Genomic DNA, 17,343 nt, shown 5'->3' with positions numbered 1-17,343 from the left:
CCACGTACTTTAGTCAGTCCTTTAGTCAATACGTACTTTAGTCAGTCCTTTAGTCACTACGTACTTTAGTCAGTCCTTTAGGCACTACGTACTTTAGTCAGTCCTTTAGGCACTACGTACTTTAGTCAGTCCTTTAGTCACTACGCACTTTAGTCAGTCCTTTAGGCACTATGTACTTTAGTCAGTCCTTTAAGCACTACGTACTTTAGTCAGTCCTTTAGGCACTACGTACTTTAGTCAGTCCTTTAGTCACTACGCACTTTAGTCAGTCCTTTAGGCACTATGTACTTTAGTCAGTCCTTTAAGCACTACGTACTTTAGTCAGTCCTTTAGGCACTACTTACTTTAGTCAGTCCTTTAGTCACTACGTACTTTAGTCAGTCCTTTAGGCACTACGTACTTTAGTCAGTCCTTTAGTCACTACGTACTTTAGTCAGTCCTTTAGGCACTACGTACTTTAGTCAGTCCTTTAGGCACTACGTACTTTAGTCAGTCCTTTAGGCACTACTTACTTTAGTCAGTCCTTTAGGCACTACGTACTTTAGTCAGTCCTTTAGGCGCTACGTACTTTAGTCACTCCTTTAGGCACTACGTTCTTTAGTCAGTCCTTTAGGCACTACACACTTTAGTCAGTCCTTTAGGCACTACGTACTTTAGTCAGCCCATTAGGCACTACGCACTTTAGTCAGTCCTTTAGTCGCTACGCGCTTTAGTCAGTCCTTTAGTCAGTCCTTTAGTCGCTACGTACTTTAGTCAGTCCTTTAGGCACTACATACTTTAGTCAGTCCTTTAGTCACTACATACTTTAGTCAGTCCTTTAGGCACTACGTACTTTAGTCAGTCCTCTAGTCACTACCAACTTTAGTCAGTCCTTTAGGCACTACATACTTTAGTCAGTCCTTTAGGCACTACGTACTTTAGTCAGTCCTTTAGGCGCTACGTACCTTAGTCAGTCCTTTAGGCACTACGCACTTTAGTCAGTCATTTAGGCACTACGCACTTTAGTCAGTCCTTTAGGCACTACGTACTTTAGTCAGTCCTTTAGTCACTACGTACTTTAGTCAGTCCTTTAGGCACTACGTACTTTAGTCAGTCCTTTAGGCACTATGTACTTTAGTCAGTCCTTTAGGCACTACGTACTTTAGTCAGTCCTTTAGGCACTATGTACTTTAGTCAGTCCTTTAGGCACTATGTACTTTAGTCAGTCCTTTAGGCACTATGTACTTTAGTCAGTCCTTTAGGCACTACGTACTTTAGTCAGTCCTTTAGGCACTATGTACTTTAGTCAGTCCTTTAGACACTACGTACTTTAGTCAGTCCTTTAGGCACTATGTACTTTAGTCAGTCATTTAGGCACTACGCACTTTAGTCAGTCCTTTAGGCACTACGTACTTTAGTCAGTCCTTTAGGCACTACGTACTTTAGTCAGTCATTTAGGCACTATGTACTTTAGTCAGTTCGTTAGGCACTATGTACTTTAGTCAGTTCGTTAGGCACTATGTACTTTAGTCAGTCCTTTAGGCACTATGTACTTTAGTCAGTCCTTTAGGCACTATGTACTTTAGTCAGTTCGTTAGGCACTATGTACTTTAGTCAGTCCTTTAGGCACTACGTACTTTAGTCAGTCCTTTAGGCACTACGTACTTTAGTCAGTCCTTTAGGCACTACGTACTTTAGTCAGTCCTTTAGGCACTACGTACTTTAGTCAGTCCTTTAGGTACTACGTACTTTAGTCAGTCCTTTAGGCACTATGTACTTTAGTCAGTCCTTTAGGCACTCTGGTACGCTGCATCGCTGCCCAGCAAAGTCAAGTTTAGGAAAGATCATATTTCACTCATCTCCCTCCGATGTTGGGAAGTAGAATGTATTTAATTAAGCTGATTTACTTCTCCGAATTACTTTGTGGAATAAAATACCATCTTTTTTGCATAATAAAACAATTTGTAATTCAAATGTGATACTTCTAGGACAAGACAATTGAATTTTTTTCCCTGTTTCCGGAAGATGTGCAATGATTGATATTGCCGATGAAACATATGTCAACAAGTCTCAAGTCTTGTCACTGCGAGGCTGACATGAAAAAAAAATGAAAAGAAGTGTTTTTTTTTGTTGCATCAAATACTCAGTAGTTGAGATAATGACTTCTTATTACAGACGCATTGTTCGTTATAAACTGTGTTTGTTGTGGTATCACAAATATATGTTATTAGATTTCAATGGGACTCGTACAGTGAACCCTTTATGTACTAGATTTCATTTTTGCATAAAAGATTATTTACATCATCAACACGCATTTTATTGCTGGTCATTCAGTCACCTATTTACCTTAAAGGGGCCATCTCGCTTCTAGCTGATTTGCTGCAGGAGGGAGACAGCTCTGTACATTATGCAGTGGCCCAACTTGGTACTGCAGGCTGAGTCCTATTGAAGTGAATGGGAACTGTGCAATGAAGGGAGCTGTCTGCTTCCTGCAGCAAAACAGCTAGAAGTAGCGCGACCCCTTTAAGTCCATTCAATCAGACATTACTACAGTTGGGTACAACAAGCCAGCAATGAGGAGAAGAGGGGGGATATGTGACCCCTGTTCTCACGATCGCTGGGCGTCTCAGTGGTGAGATCCCCTCTGATCAGACTTTATCACCTACCTTAAAGATAGGTGATTAAAGTTTGTTGTGGTACTACCCCTTTAAAGGGCTCATTGAATTAGAGAGGTTATACAACTGCTGGACATTTTTTTCAAATGCTGCAAATACTGCAGAACAATAATAGATGCCCCAATCATGGATTTCCCGCTGCCAATCCAGCATGCAGCTCCAGCGGATCTCCTGGTATGTGTTTACAAACAGCTACACATGACCTTGCCCCTGGCATCACCACTCAGTAATGGGAACCATGATGCCAGGAGTACAGCAGGAGATCACTGTGGCCACAGATTAGCTGCAGCAGTCGTATGGTTGGCATTTGTAAGCAAAGACCTGGAGGGCTATGGGAGCTGCAGCCCTGGATGCCGGGGAAAAGAACAGCAGAGTAGCAGCTTCCTTTATTACTTTACAGAATATTTCCAACAGTTGTATAGCCCTTCTGATTTCCTGATTACTTCCTTGGCTTCCTATGAAATGGTTCCTATTGTGTATCTGAATTAGATTGTGAGTAGAGATGAGCCAACTTTTCAAAAGTTTGGTTTGGCCGGTTCACCAAATTTCAGCAAAAAGTTTGGTTCAGTCCACATTAGTTCAAACTGAACAGGAACTTCACCGATACGGTGGTGGTTTGGCTGAGACAGACCGCCCCAAGTTCATCCAAAACAAAAGTTTATCAAAGTTCAACCCAAAATGGGCTTCGACCAGTTCACTCAACACGGATAGTGGGACCCAAAAGGAAAAGATATAGAAGTAGTTCCTACAGCTACTTCTGGATGAAGTCTATATGTGTAAATCATAAAAGCAGATGAGCCCACTGTGTACACGACTGGGGTGGTGCGATGCACAAGCTTGTAGTGAATTGCTCCCACTGCTGTTTTTATAGGCTATAGCTTTTAGAGATGCAAGTGTATTGAACAGTCCTACTGATATGTCTGTTATTTTGTTTCCCAAGGGAGATGCATTAGCAATGCATGGGTATGTGATGGAGATATTGATTGTGACGACCATTCTGATGAGGATAATTGCGAAGGTTATTTGTGTGGACCACCCAAATACCCCTGTGCTAACGATACCTCCATCTGCCTGCAGCCTGAGAAGCTATGCAATGGGAGAAGAGATTGTCCTGACGGATCTGATGAAGGCGAAATTTGTGGTATTTCTCAGTTTGAATTAAATTATTCTGAATTTATAGCAGTCATTCATACAAAACCGAGATCATGATGAAGAAAATAATATCTTTGTAGACAATTGATATATGCTCTGTGGAAGAATACCTCATTTGCTAATATCCACTATGGTGGAAGTTGCCATGGCGATGGGCATTACTGGCACTAGTTCTGGGTATTATTTTTGTGACACAAATACAATAATTGTGCTGATTGAACCAAACAACTTGTTTCGGGTGAAACTTTGCTAAATGGTTAGTTCAGTGCAAACCCAAACCTTGGGTGCTTCATCTAAGCTGAAATCACTGAAATGGCATGTGCCACATGGTAGAAAGGAGAAAAGGGAATGGTCACATAACCTCAGGGTAGCCCACAATGCCTTTCAAACAGTTCTTCTTCCTCTTTTCTCTTCTTCAGTAACTTGGCCTTAGATATACTCCTAGGTGACCTAATAGGGTTAATACAGAGATTTTATGGCTCTTAGTGTAATGCAGCAATTTTAGGGGTATAGTTGGTGAAGTTCCAAATTGGTTCAAACTTATTCAGACCAAAACTTGCTGGAATTTGGTGAACTGGGCAACCCAAACTTTTCAAAAGTTCACACATCACTATACAATAATATTAATTTGCTGACCTCGATTACTGCAGCAAAGTTAGTCAGTAACATGACTATTCCCTTAAAATACATTTATGCCATATGCAAAGGACTACCACCAATTGGGAGGACAGGAAACTGCCAATCTACTTCTTGAGGTGGCCATGAAACTCTAAGGAGTTGCAGTGTGGAGACCCACATTTTCCTGATAGATGAGGAGCCCAGAGGTTGGGCACTCCGGTATCAGACTTTACGGTCTGTCTCCCACAGAAAGTGAAAGAACTTCACCAATGTCTTCCTTTAAAATACTATGACCTTATGCATACTGCCATATTATAATCCATCAGGACTTCAAGCAATGACCGAATGAAGGCTTTATTAGGTGATAACATTGAAGCATTTCACAATTGGACTGGTCTTTTCTTCAGAATAACATTAGAGAAAAGCCAAGTCTGGTCTTGAAATGCGTCATGTAATCACCTAATAGGGTCTTCATTCATCCCTAATTTGAAGTACAAGTGGATTATTTGTGGGAAGCGGTACAGTCCAATAACAAGCCTTTGCTTTTCACTTAGAGGTTTATCACATCTTCCCCCAAAATAAGACCCTGTCATATTAATTTGTGCCCCAAAATGTCTTATTTTCTGGGGATGTCTTATTATACTTACCTAGCAGCCGTGGTCCGTGTCCTCCCACTGGCCTCCGGAACTCCGGCGTGCTTGCTTGCAGTCCTCAGACTTAATTTTTCTGGGTAGCGAAGACCTAAAATCACGAATTTAGAGGTGCTGTTGGTACACCCATGGCTGGTGACAACGCTGATCTTTACTGTAGGCAAAGACCTTAGCAAACTATGGAGTAGGTTGACAAAAATGCAATACCACCGTCTAAGCTGATGTGATACACAGTATGTTTAGCAAAAGTGTTGGAGTTTACAATGAATGTCATGCAAGTTGTGAAAGAGAACTGTATACAAAATCTTCTTAAAGGTTCACAGCGTCCATGGTTGTGTATCCTTTTGAAAGAAGCACCTCAAAGGTTCTTCAAAAGGCATGAAGTTTCTTTGAAGTAGTTCTTAATACTATGGAAATATTTGGCTTTAAAATGTATGTCAGAGGACAGACAACAGTGCAGAGCTATAGCATAAATATATAACTTCAAACTATTGCTAGAATATATGATGAGCTACCCTCAGCTCAGCAGATTTGTCTACAGAAAGCTTCTCCTTTGTGGTGCTTCACAGGGTTCGACCACATACAGTAGCCCTTATGACATTTTACAACTTGTGCGAAAGGTAAGTTCTTGTGGTCATGAGCTCCGAAGTCACAGTATGGCATATGTCATTGGCAATTTATTAATTCATTTTTTTTTGTTTCTCTGGCTGGGACTATAAGGATTTAACTCGTTTCTGGCTTTGCTATTTGTAATAGCTTCTTGCTGCTGTCTCCTTCTGTTTGAACTTTTCCCATTTCTCTATTTCTCTCTCCAAAACAACTTGTCTTTGGTTACTCACACTTTTCATGTTCCCCTTCCCACCACACTGGCTGATCTGCGATGACTTGCAGAGACTTTCTCCTTCTCCTCGGTCTCCTTCAGACTCCTCTCAGCTGACTAGACTGACTTAGCTCCGCCCACACCTCTCTTTTATACTGTCACTCCAACCCAGCCTAAAGGGAATCTACGTATCGCAGGCCCTCCATTTTGGAAAAGCTTGGATAACCACTCCCCTAGCTGTTGCTAGGTGACCTGTACTCACTAAGGGGCTGGAGGACTTTGCCAGATGATACCATACAGTGAAACATGGAATGCATCATTACTACAGTAAAACATAAACTTTACAATGCATGAAAACCAACATGAATTAATCCTCTACACAACCAAAGAAGTACAGAAGTACAGTAGTACCCAACTCTGGGGTACTACAGCGACTACCAACATGGCTGTGCCCAGTTTATGCAACTCATATCACCATGAAAACATGATAATACCAGTCTACATAAAGTCATCATACCAGCCACACGACACCCGTCACCACAAACACTCCACAGAAGCAAAAAGTGTATGCGTGTTCACCATATGTCTCATGCTTCATGTCTGTTTCCACAGTGTCACTCTTATGTGTGGACTGAGCATGCACCAAACATCAGAATCCTGTGGTGGAGGTGATAGTCATGGTAACACCCAACAATATGGCTGTGTATACGGCACATATCAGCATAGAAGCATTAACTGCCTACAACTTAGGAGGAGCTCTGTTCCTTCTGCAGGAAAGGGAAATGGGTTTTGGATAAATATTTTGTTCTGCATTAAATGGCTGTAGCTCTGCTTCTACCAAGGCTATCGACACGCTGGTGTCTTAGTAAAGCGAAGATTATTGGCTTTAAAATGACACCAAATTCATGCTAGCAGCCCTTACAGAACCAGAGGTACCGCCCTCTGAACTGGAGTCAGGAAAATACTGAATGCAGCTGTCATCTTTCAGTGTGCGGAGGAGTAGAGGGTGGGCAGACCGGGGCAGCAGAGATGATCTGTGATTCTCTGTTTATGTTCCTTATCCAGGGGAGGGGTGACATTCATTTTTGTTCATGTTATCCCCCCAACCTCTCTTTAAATCAGAGAGCATATTTGCTCTCTGATTGTCACGTACAGGTTTTTCTTTTCAGAAAAGTGGTAAACCTGATGATGACTCGCTCATCTAATCACTCCTCTACACTGTTTAACCCCACAAATGCGGCAGTCATTGCAGATTGTGGCACCTAAATGTTTTTAAAGAAAGTTTTTAAACTTTTTTCCTTATACAAGGCTTTAAATATTGAAAAAAGCTACACTTAATTGGTTTAATCAAACCCATAACAATCCAAACTACAAAATATTACATTATTTATCTAGCATGGTATATTCTGTAAAAAAAACACTCTAAAAAATTGCCAAAATAGCTGTTTTCTGATCATTTCACTTCCCCAAAACTGGAATAAAAAATAATTTCAAAAATTATATATAGGGGGTTGTAGCCTTCAGTGCATGGCGTATGCTGCACATTCACGATCTCCATTGCCCCGTGCTATAAATCGGCTCTTGTGGCATCCTTCGTGCGTCATTGGTGACAGAATGGGATCACATATCTCTTCTAGTGCTCCTGCATCATGGGAAAGCAAAAAGGAATATAAACTCTGCAAGACTCACATAGTTCTTTCCTTGCACAAGGTCACAATATGGAGTCGGCAGCATGCTCCCTGAATTAGAAGGCAATGGTGTTGTAGCTTCACAGGTGTCTTCCCTTACTTCATCACTGGATGTTTCTTAGGGAAGCTCTGGTATGTCACCCTCTCACAATCCAGCACCCTTGCTGGAGCTGATCGTGCAGAAAGGAGGAGCCAAACCTGCTAGCATGTATTAGCTGCAGCTAACGCGGAAATAGTGATGGCACATAATGTATCCAATCACAACACATTATTCAGCAGGATTTGTTTCAGTATGATCACTCTCTATCCTCCTCCCTCAAATAAGTATCTGAGGAATCTCTTAAAGCGATGTTGATAGAGCTCACACTGAATCTAAAATGGCAGAATTCTCAACGGTGTTAAGTCCATGCAATGCCATGGCATTAAGCCTCAGCACGGACGCAAGATGGTATTCACACAAACGCCATAAGCACACACAAAATGAATACTGAATACCAAAAGTAGTTCTGCATACTGAACTCACGAGCAGATATAACATATCCCTACTCTAACAAGACAACCACCACGTGAAAACCTGCCTGCAAGCAGGGCAATTGCCCCAATAAGAATGACCAAGCACTGGAACCTAGGAACCTACCTGTCCCTGGATAGCAAACGATTCATAGCAGTACACGACACAGCTCACACCAACTCACAGAACAGGACTGTTCACACCTCATGTCTGGAAACCTACACAGACACTGAATATGTCACACCAACACCCCAGGGACCTGCATGCAAGATAAAACAAGACTGCCCATACACCTTGTCTGGTACCTGCACAGACCCAATGGACACAACACTGTTCACACAGAAGTCCAGCCACATGCACAGACAAGTACCACACATCATGCATAAATGCAAAACCCCACGGTGACAGAGAAACCCAACACAGAAACCCCACTCAGAGCTCACATGCATAGATAAACTATTGCTAGCATGTGTCCTCACACCAAGGGGAAAGAGTCAGACACCATACTGACATACAGGGAACAGTGTCAGGCATCACCCACCTGACACACTTATAAGACATCAGACGTCTGGAGGCCACACCTGTAAAAGGGAAGAGAAGAGGGGGTCTGCATATGATGCAGACGGGGACTACAGGTGTCCAGACTGCTCTCAGGGAAAGACACACTACAGACTAGACATTCATAAAACCAAGTTCAGAGTGGGATTACCACAGAATGCATAAACAGGATAAAATGACCAGCATTCTCTGGCAAAAGAAGCTGGTATTTAGGTGTAGCAGACCAGGGGGATTGGCTGGCGAATACCACACCCAGCCAGCTCAATTAACCCTCATCTGTAGAACGACTGGTCCCAGACACACAACCTAACAAATGGCTCACAATAAGTTAGTGGATATAAAAAGTGCCGTAGAGGAGGAACTAAAAGCAATTAAATTAATTGTGGCAGATTTGAAAAATCAGCCACAAGAACGTTCAATTCTGTGGCATACCTGAAACAGTTAGAGCAGAGCAACTTGCAGAATATCTTACAGATTTCTGTGTTGCAGTCTCTCCAGTACACCTCAAATTGATCTGTAAATTGACAGAGTGCACCAAATAACAAAACCTAAATCTCTGCCTGCATCAACTCCAAGAGAGGTTACTCCCCATTTAGATTTCTGCCATTTTGAAAATAAACGGATGCTAGCGGCTAGGAAAGAATAACACTTTGTAGACAGATTTAAAGAAATTTGATGTGTACTGATCTATCCGCGGCCACTCTGGTAAGACGTTGCAAGTTTACTTCTGCCACGGAAATTCTGCATGCCAACAATATTCCCTACAAATGGTGGTTTCCTGTGATATTAGAGGGAACAAGAGAAGGGAAGAAACTGGTTTTTGACTCTCCTGCCAAGCTGACAGAACTTCTCCAGGACTAGGAACTCACAACTGTTCCAAAATCACCTAAAGGAAAGCAAGCTATGAGACAGGACCCTTAAGATGTAAATGAGATCAGTTAATGACCCTACAACTTTTCCCATTTGTGTGAATTAAAGGGCATGTGTAGCTATTTCTTACCTTATAACTTAATTTAGTGTGTTTTTTTTATTTTATTCAGCTTTTTTATATTTCTTTTGAGTATCCTTACCAGGATGCCTTACATACTGTGCACATCATAACTCCGGAGAGGTACACATGCACATTTTGGTTAGATGTTCTTAACTTCTAAATGCCCCTCTGTGTCATCACTGAAGGGTCATTGCATACTCAAACATATGTTTGTGTTGATTGATGTTAATCCATGTTACAATCAGTGTTCAAATTGTGCTTCCAATTTACTAGGCTTCAACAGAGTATTTTATACCCACATATTGGTAGCTGGTCACGAGGTGTTTCACTGCATTTATATAAACCCAAGTGGCCTTCCACATAATTTCACTCAATGCAAAATGTATCTGCTTTGCAAAGAGGCTGAACGTTTGACTGTAAATATCTTATATGGAGATTTCCTGGTTAAGACACAAATGTTTTCCATATATTCTTGCTGCTTCAGCAATCAACAAAAAAAGGAGGAGGAGTCATTGCAGTTAAAAATACTTTAGCTTTTTCTCCAACTCAGACCTTTAACAATCTGATGGGAAGATATATTATCTTGGTTCATGCAATAAATAATATAAATTATACTATAGAAGTCATTTATGCCCCAAACAAAAAACAAACACAATTTTATTGTTCTTTTTTCAAAAAAATCAAGCAGTATAAGAATGGAACTGTCCTAATTGCAGAAGATGTTAAGAGTTATGTGGCCATCTCTAGACTCTTCTGCTTCTAGTTTGACAGATAAACCCACCGATTTATATCAATTAGCACAAAAAGAAGATTTTCGTGATGTATAAAGGTTGCAAAACTTTACTGAAAAAGATTTTTTTCAAACATGCACCAAACCCACACTTGCTTAGACATGTTCATCACTGATAATCTGTTATTTTAACGTGTAGTATTTTCTAAAATTGGTATAATTACTTGGTCCAATCACATGCCAATCTCTCTAATTGTTTCTGAAAGCTATAATGACCCCCTAAAATTCCTTGGAAACTGAACAACTGCTTCATACTTTGTGCTGCAGAGTGTTAAGGCAGCAGTATGCAGTCCTAAGCTCCCGCTCACAACCTGAATGTTGTGGGTTCAATTCCCGCATGGTTCAGGTAGCCGGCTCAAGGTTGACTCAGCATTCCAGCCTTCTGAGGTTGGTAAAATGAGCCCCCAGCTTGGTGGGGGGTAATAAATAAATTACCTGAAAGAGCTTTGGAATACGTTGGTGCTATACAAATAAGATTTATGCTTACCTGACCAAAACTTCCTCATTAGTTCTTGACTTTTTTCATAACAACTGCACCATGTCTTATGGCCATCCACAATATGATGAGCTCATAAAGCTTATATTAGGGAAAACTTTATAAGCTTAGCAGCTGCAGATAAAGGAGAATAGACTGAGGTAAGATGACATCTCACGAATAGTATTCATTGGAGTCAATTAAACAAAGCAAAATATTGCCCAACGAGATCAGATATGATACGTAACCTCCAAGATCGGTTACATCAACTAGACTTATATAAATATGAACAAGCACTGCAGCCGTGTATTATAGTCAAAATAATAAAGCTAGTGCATTATTGGCACCGGGTCTAATATCCAGAGTTGCTAACTCTAAAATGTCTTATACTTTTAACTCACAAAATGAAAAAATATTCAAGACTCAAAATATAGCAAATGCTATAACTGATTATTGTGCTTCACTTTATATTCTCTGAGACGACCCGCCAACTCCCCAACCCACTACTGTGGAGATATCCAACTTTTAAAATTCCGTTTCATTCCCTAAGGTGTCTGCACAGTAGTTAGAAACATTATCTCCCCCTATATCTCTTGCAGAAATCAATAGTGCCATCAAGTCACTTAAACCTCGTAATTCCTGGCCCTGATGCTTTACCAAATGATTACTAGAACAGTTTTCAGTCTGCCTTATCCCCTCATATTCTATCTCTTTTTAACAATATGCAAACAACGGGTAGAATCCCCAAAGAGATGTTACACGCCACGATTATTACTCTCCCTAAACCAGGGAAAATCTCAACTAGACCTAGAAATGTCTGTCTTATATCATTACTTAACACGGACTTAAAAATATTTTCAAAGATTTCAGCCACTAGGTTGGCACATATTTTACCCACTAGGGTTTTTCAAAATTGGATCGGGTTTGTTAAGGGTCGGTACTCGGTAGATTTGTAGACATTATGAACTTTATCAAGAAGACTTTGACGCCTTCTCTGCTTCTTTGTCTTGATGCAAAGAGGGCATTTTACTGAGTCTATTGGAGATACCTATGTGAAATTCTACTCAAATTTGGGACATATGGAGTAGCTTTACTCAATTTTGGCACTGTACTCTCTGCCATCTGCTTCCTTACTAACTTCAGGTTACACCTCTAAAGCATGTAATATTTCCAATGGCACACAGCAAAGATGTCCACTATCACCTTTAATATTTGTTTTGATCCTGCAGCCCTTAGTGGAATGGGTGAAGAACGCACAAGATGTGTCTTAAATTACTATAGGGGGAAGAGAACACAAAATCGGTTTGTCTGTGGACTGATGCAATTATAGCCTCTAGCAACCCAGAATCTTCATCACCTACATTGTTAGACATATATTTAGGAATCTCCCTATCCGTTTTCCTGTGTCTTACCTTCATAAACTAGAAAAATTCTTAATAAACCTGTTTAGAAAGGGGAATCACACACTTTATATCTTCCCATCCATAAAGGCAGAATAGCCTTCCCCCAAGTTTCTTATTACTACTATGTGATTGTAATTGATCAAGCCATGGGAAAGCCGATACCGTCAGGTGAAGATGAAAAAGTACTTTCCAAACTCTGTGCCTGCCGATGTTATATCGTGGCTAATATCTCTGGGAGTTCTGTACCTAAGGCTGGATTCACACAGGGCGGATTTGCCGCGGTTTTGCTGCAGCAGATCCGCCCGCGGCAAAACCGCCTGCGGCCGCTAATCTCGGGATTAGCCAGCCATGTGGATGAGATTTCTCAGAAACCTCGTCCACACGGGACGGCTAATCCGCTGCAGTAAACCCGGTTGAAACCACGGCTGCGGCCGCCGCAGCCGCAGTTTCAAAAGAAGCAGCATGTCTGTTTACTTTCGGTTTTTTGTTTATTAATGTTACGGCCGCGCTCTCCTCTATGGGAGAGCCGGCCGCAACGGAAAAGCACGCCGCCGAACCGCTTCAAAGCCGCCACTGCTTAAACTGCGGCGGTTCTCCCGGTGGAAATCTCGCTGTTTTTGCTGCGGCCAAACCGCGAGATTTCCGACAAAAATACGCCCCGTGTGAACCCAGCCTTAAGTTTCTTATATTACTATAGAAGCCGGATCACAGCATGGAGATGCGTAATAATTTCCAAATCTGTTGCCCCCTTCAGAATTACCTTTACTCCCCTTTATTATCCCAGACATCGCAGTTAGTAACTGGATCGCTGCAGGGATAACTTCAAAGACTTGTGTAAATTCCTCAGAATGCGCCATCCTATTACTAATTGTGCGCTCTGCCCAAAACTAGTTTAAATAAAGATGCAAAGGTATCCAAGACTTTATAGGGTTTTTTTGGATAGATCTCCTTGATTTTTTGTTTTTCCACCTTTGCATAATAAAACCCCATTTTTTTCTGAAATTATAATAATTTTTACATTGCTGCATTCAAAGTTCTATAACTTTTTTATCTTTCTACAGAACTCTGTGAGGGTTAGTTTTTTGCATGACGAGCTGTAATTTGTATTTGTACCATTTTGGGGTACACACGGCTTTTTTTGATCACTTTTATTGCATTTTTTTGGGTGGTAAAACAAACAAAATCAGCATTTTGCCTTTTTTTACGTTTTTTGCTTTGCAGGATAAAGAGTGTGTTCAATTTACACAATGATACCAAATATGTGGGGTTTATTCTTCCATTTTAACTTTTTTAATACAAATAGGGAAAAATGAGCAAAAAATGTTTTTTTTTTTATTATGTTTTTAGCATGTTATTTTTTTCCTCCCCCCCCCCCCTTTTTTTAATACTCTTCATGTCCCTGAAGAGACCTGTACCATAAGAGCTATGATCACTAGGACTTCTGTACTGCAATGCCTTATCACGTGTTATATGGATCACATGCAAAGGCAAGCCGGGACGCCAGTATCGGCCCTCGGCGATTACATCACGGGGGTCCAATGATGTCACAGAGTGAGGGCCCTCCCTCTGTCAACCCTCTACATGCCACGATCTATATAGATCACGGCATGTAGGGGGTAGCAACGGGGGTCGCTGTCCTTATCTACCCCCACATTTTTTGAGATTACCCAAGTATTCAGTGCTTTTGGAACCAAGCTAAATGACTGCTTGAAATGTACTTTACGTATTCCAATAATCTGGGGCTGCTCCTTAGGACTGCTGCACATGGGTGATGCAAGAATAGCACCTACTGATAAGACCATAGTACCATAGTCTTCCATGTCCTAGTAACACAAAGACTTTGATTGCGAAGCTCTCTAGGGTTCCTGTGATGGCTGAGCTTACCGCCCATGTTAGCAACACATGCAGGTTGGAGAGTACATTAGCAAGTGTCCATGGAGCTATGAAAAATATACGGTTAGTTAGGAGAAGTGGATACATTCACCATTTTATTCGTCTACCTTGTGTTAACATTACATAAGTTCATTCCGTTTTTAGCTAGAACTTAAAGGGGTTGTCCCGCGAAAGCAAGTGGGTCTATACACTTCTGTATGGCCATATTAATGCACTTTGTAATGTACATTGTGCATTAATTATGAGCCATACAGAAGTTATTCACTTACCTGTTCCGTTGCTGGCGTCCCCGTCTCCATGGTGCCGTCTAATTTTCACAGTCCGGTCTTCTTCTTTTCTGAATGGGGCCGCTCGTGCCGGAGAGCGGCTCCTCGTAGCTCCGCCCCATCACGTGCCGATTCCAGCCAATCAGGAGGCTGGAATCGGCAATGGACCGCACAGAAGACCTGCGGTCCACCGAGGGTGAAGATCCCGGCGGCCATCTTCACAAGGTAAGTAAGAAGTCACCGGAGCGCGGGGATTCAGGTAAGCACTATCCGTTTTTTTTTTTTTAACCCCTGCATCGGGTTTGTCTCACGCGACGAACGGGGGGGCTATTGAAAAAAAAAAAAAAAACGTTTCGGCGCGGGACAACCCCTTTAAGTTTTCCATAATTGCAAACCACCTGTTATCTTCTTATGTTTATGGATTTAATGTAATTTTTAAAAAAAGAGCTATTTATATGTAAAATTCTTTTTTTCGCTAAACTTATCTTTTGATGAATTCCGTCTCATTATTTAAAATTGTGACTTTGTAACAAAATCCTTTCCTGCTCAATAAAATCTATTTTAAAAAAATTGCAAATAAGTCAAAATGGTACCAAGAACAGCAAATCGTCCCCCCGAACAGCGGCCTGATGAGCTCCGTCCACGGGAGGATAACAATGCTCGGGGCCTAGAATGGGGCGTCTATTTGGAAAAAAAAGAAAAGCGAAAAAGTAGTAAAACAATAAAACCTCTATAAATTTGGTGTTGTCATAATCATAATGAACCGTAGAATGAAGATAACACAATATTTACACCACACCGGGAATGCCATAAAGAGAAATCGCAAAAAAACAACGAATCCAAGTTATTTAACACATTATGTGCACCCGGAATCGGTTCCAATAAAAGCACAGAATACAAAGTGTCCTACAGATACCGGCGGAAACAGAAACAAGTTATGACCTTTGGAAAACAAAAGAGGAAGCGATTTACGAAAATTAGTTACGCCACTAAGGAGTTAAAAATGCACTTAAAACGTGTCAAATATATATAAGACATAAGTTCAAAATCTACAATTAAAAATGTGACATTTTCGGGAGGTTTTTTCCAATTTTAATGGGACTGTTGGGGGTTAAAGTACCCGTTTGTGTTAGTTACGCGGTCTGACTATATACTGTAGCTCTTACGACTCTTTATGACGGAGGCTGACTGTCCACGGGCGTTGCGCTTTAATGCAGCAGATTTGCGCCGCGGGAGACACAATAGTCACTGCCGTTTTCCGTGATGAACCTATCAGTAGGTTAATCGCGGAAAAAATTGCGTCCGATTTCCGCTCATGTACATTGGGCCGCGCTTTTCATAGTTATCCTACGGAAAGCGTTTCATGCCTTACCCGCGTGCAGATTATCGCCATGGAAAACGCAGTAAAATATCGCCCGTGGACAGGAGGCCTTATGCAAAGGGTGAGACATAGGGAACTGGCCTTTTTTTTTTCGTTGCGCCAAACCTTGAGAGGTAAAGTGTTAACGATGTATGTGGCAGACGAAGGGTTGTGTTTCTGCATTGATAACGCTTCCTCCAGTCACTCTGCCATCCGGTAATGTTGGTAGTTTAGTATGTCATTTTAGAGAGCTCGCAGTGGAGCTTCACCCCCCCCCCCCCCCCCCCTCCATCCATCAACTCTTTACAACAGCGGTAAAATTGCAAGTTATTTATGTCTGCAATATATGACTTTCTTCTGACTCTTCACCTCCAAATCTTCAATTGGAAATTACCAATCACCTCCACTAAACGGCCTGGGCTTAGTACAAGGCCTCTCCAACTTCTACATGTATTCTGCCTGTCACCGGCAATAAAGCCTGTCATCAGAGGTAACCTTTCCCGACGACTTCCTACGAGTCACTTAGCGCTCACCAGCCTTACTTTCTCTTAACACTTTAAAGTCACAATTGTAAATCTCATTCACAGACATGTAAAACAGCGTTTTATGTCTCCGGTTCCGGAATGTCTACTCGTTAAGTGGCTTACAAAATTTCAAATGAGAACAAGAAGAATCGGCTGATGGTTACATTTAGGCGCCTCATATAAAGTCCCTAAGGCTCGGAGTGCTTCAGCATAACATAGGAGTACTTGGAGGTTCTGGCCAAGAAGCAATGAGCATTTCCAAAAATCAGTTTCTGATGGAACCTCATGCTACATCGGATGCATATTGAGGCAGAGCATCACCCTATAAACTCCAATCGGTGCCCTATTATAGTTCCAAAAAACCTTGTGCAGGGAGTGATAGTGATAGAGCCTTGTGGATGAGCCCTCAACACCTTCCCCCAGGACATACGTTTACATCCGGGCTGGGATAGGGGGTTCCTGCCATTGGTCATAATAAACTTACATCCTATGGATGGCAAGGGCTCAGAAGCTGAGCCCGCGCCATCCGCAGCCGTAGCCGGCTGTGACTAACATACAGCCCCATCCTGTTAACCCCTTACATGCCACAATCAATGTGGATCATGGTATGTAAACGGTTCACAGAAAAAAAGACATGAATAGTGCCAAGCATTCCAATACAGAAGTACTTAAATGTATTATCACAGTGATCATAGGTCCACGGGTTCAAGTACCGTACAGGGACATTAAAAAACATGTAAAAAATAGTAATAAAAAAACTTTACCTCTTTGTTTAAAAAATAAATAAAAGTTCTAAAAACCCACTTATTTGGTAGCATCACATCTGTAACAACCCATAGAATAAATTCATCACACTATCTGCAGGGAGGGTGAAGGACTTAAGCCTTGTTCCCACTACATTGTAACATAGTAGAAAAGCACATGCCTGGCATATAGTCGTTGCAGCCTTGCAGGAGGGTCACCAGAATCAGAGAGCTGAGCCATCTAGTA

General features: G+C 41.5%; 1 protein-coding gene across 1 annotated transcript in view; it reads left to right on the top strand.

Annotated features, from left to right (window-relative positions):
- LRP1B (LDL receptor related protein 1B) overlaps positions 1 to 17,343 on the top strand; it is a 1,872,788-nt gene that overhangs the window by 1,134,479 nt on the left and 720,966 nt on the right. Inside the window, exon 23 of the mRNA XM_066577770.1 lies at positions 3,595 to 3,795. Coding sequence (XP_066433867.1) covers positions 3,595 to 3,795 — 201 coding nt within the window. The remainder of the gene's footprint in view (positions 1 to 3,594; positions 3,796 to 17,343) is intronic.

Source organism: Eleutherodactylus coqui, chromosome 8, assembly GCF_035609145.1.
Source record: "Eleutherodactylus coqui strain aEleCoq1 chromosome 8, aEleCoq1.hap1, whole genome shotgun sequence".
In the NCBI taxonomy this organism is placed as follows: Eukaryota; Metazoa; Chordata; class Amphibia; order Anura; family Eleutherodactylidae; genus Eleutherodactylus; species Eleutherodactylus coqui.
The sequence above is the reverse complement of the archived record's forward strand: the minus strand, read 5'-3'. Positions and strand labels throughout refer to the sequence as shown.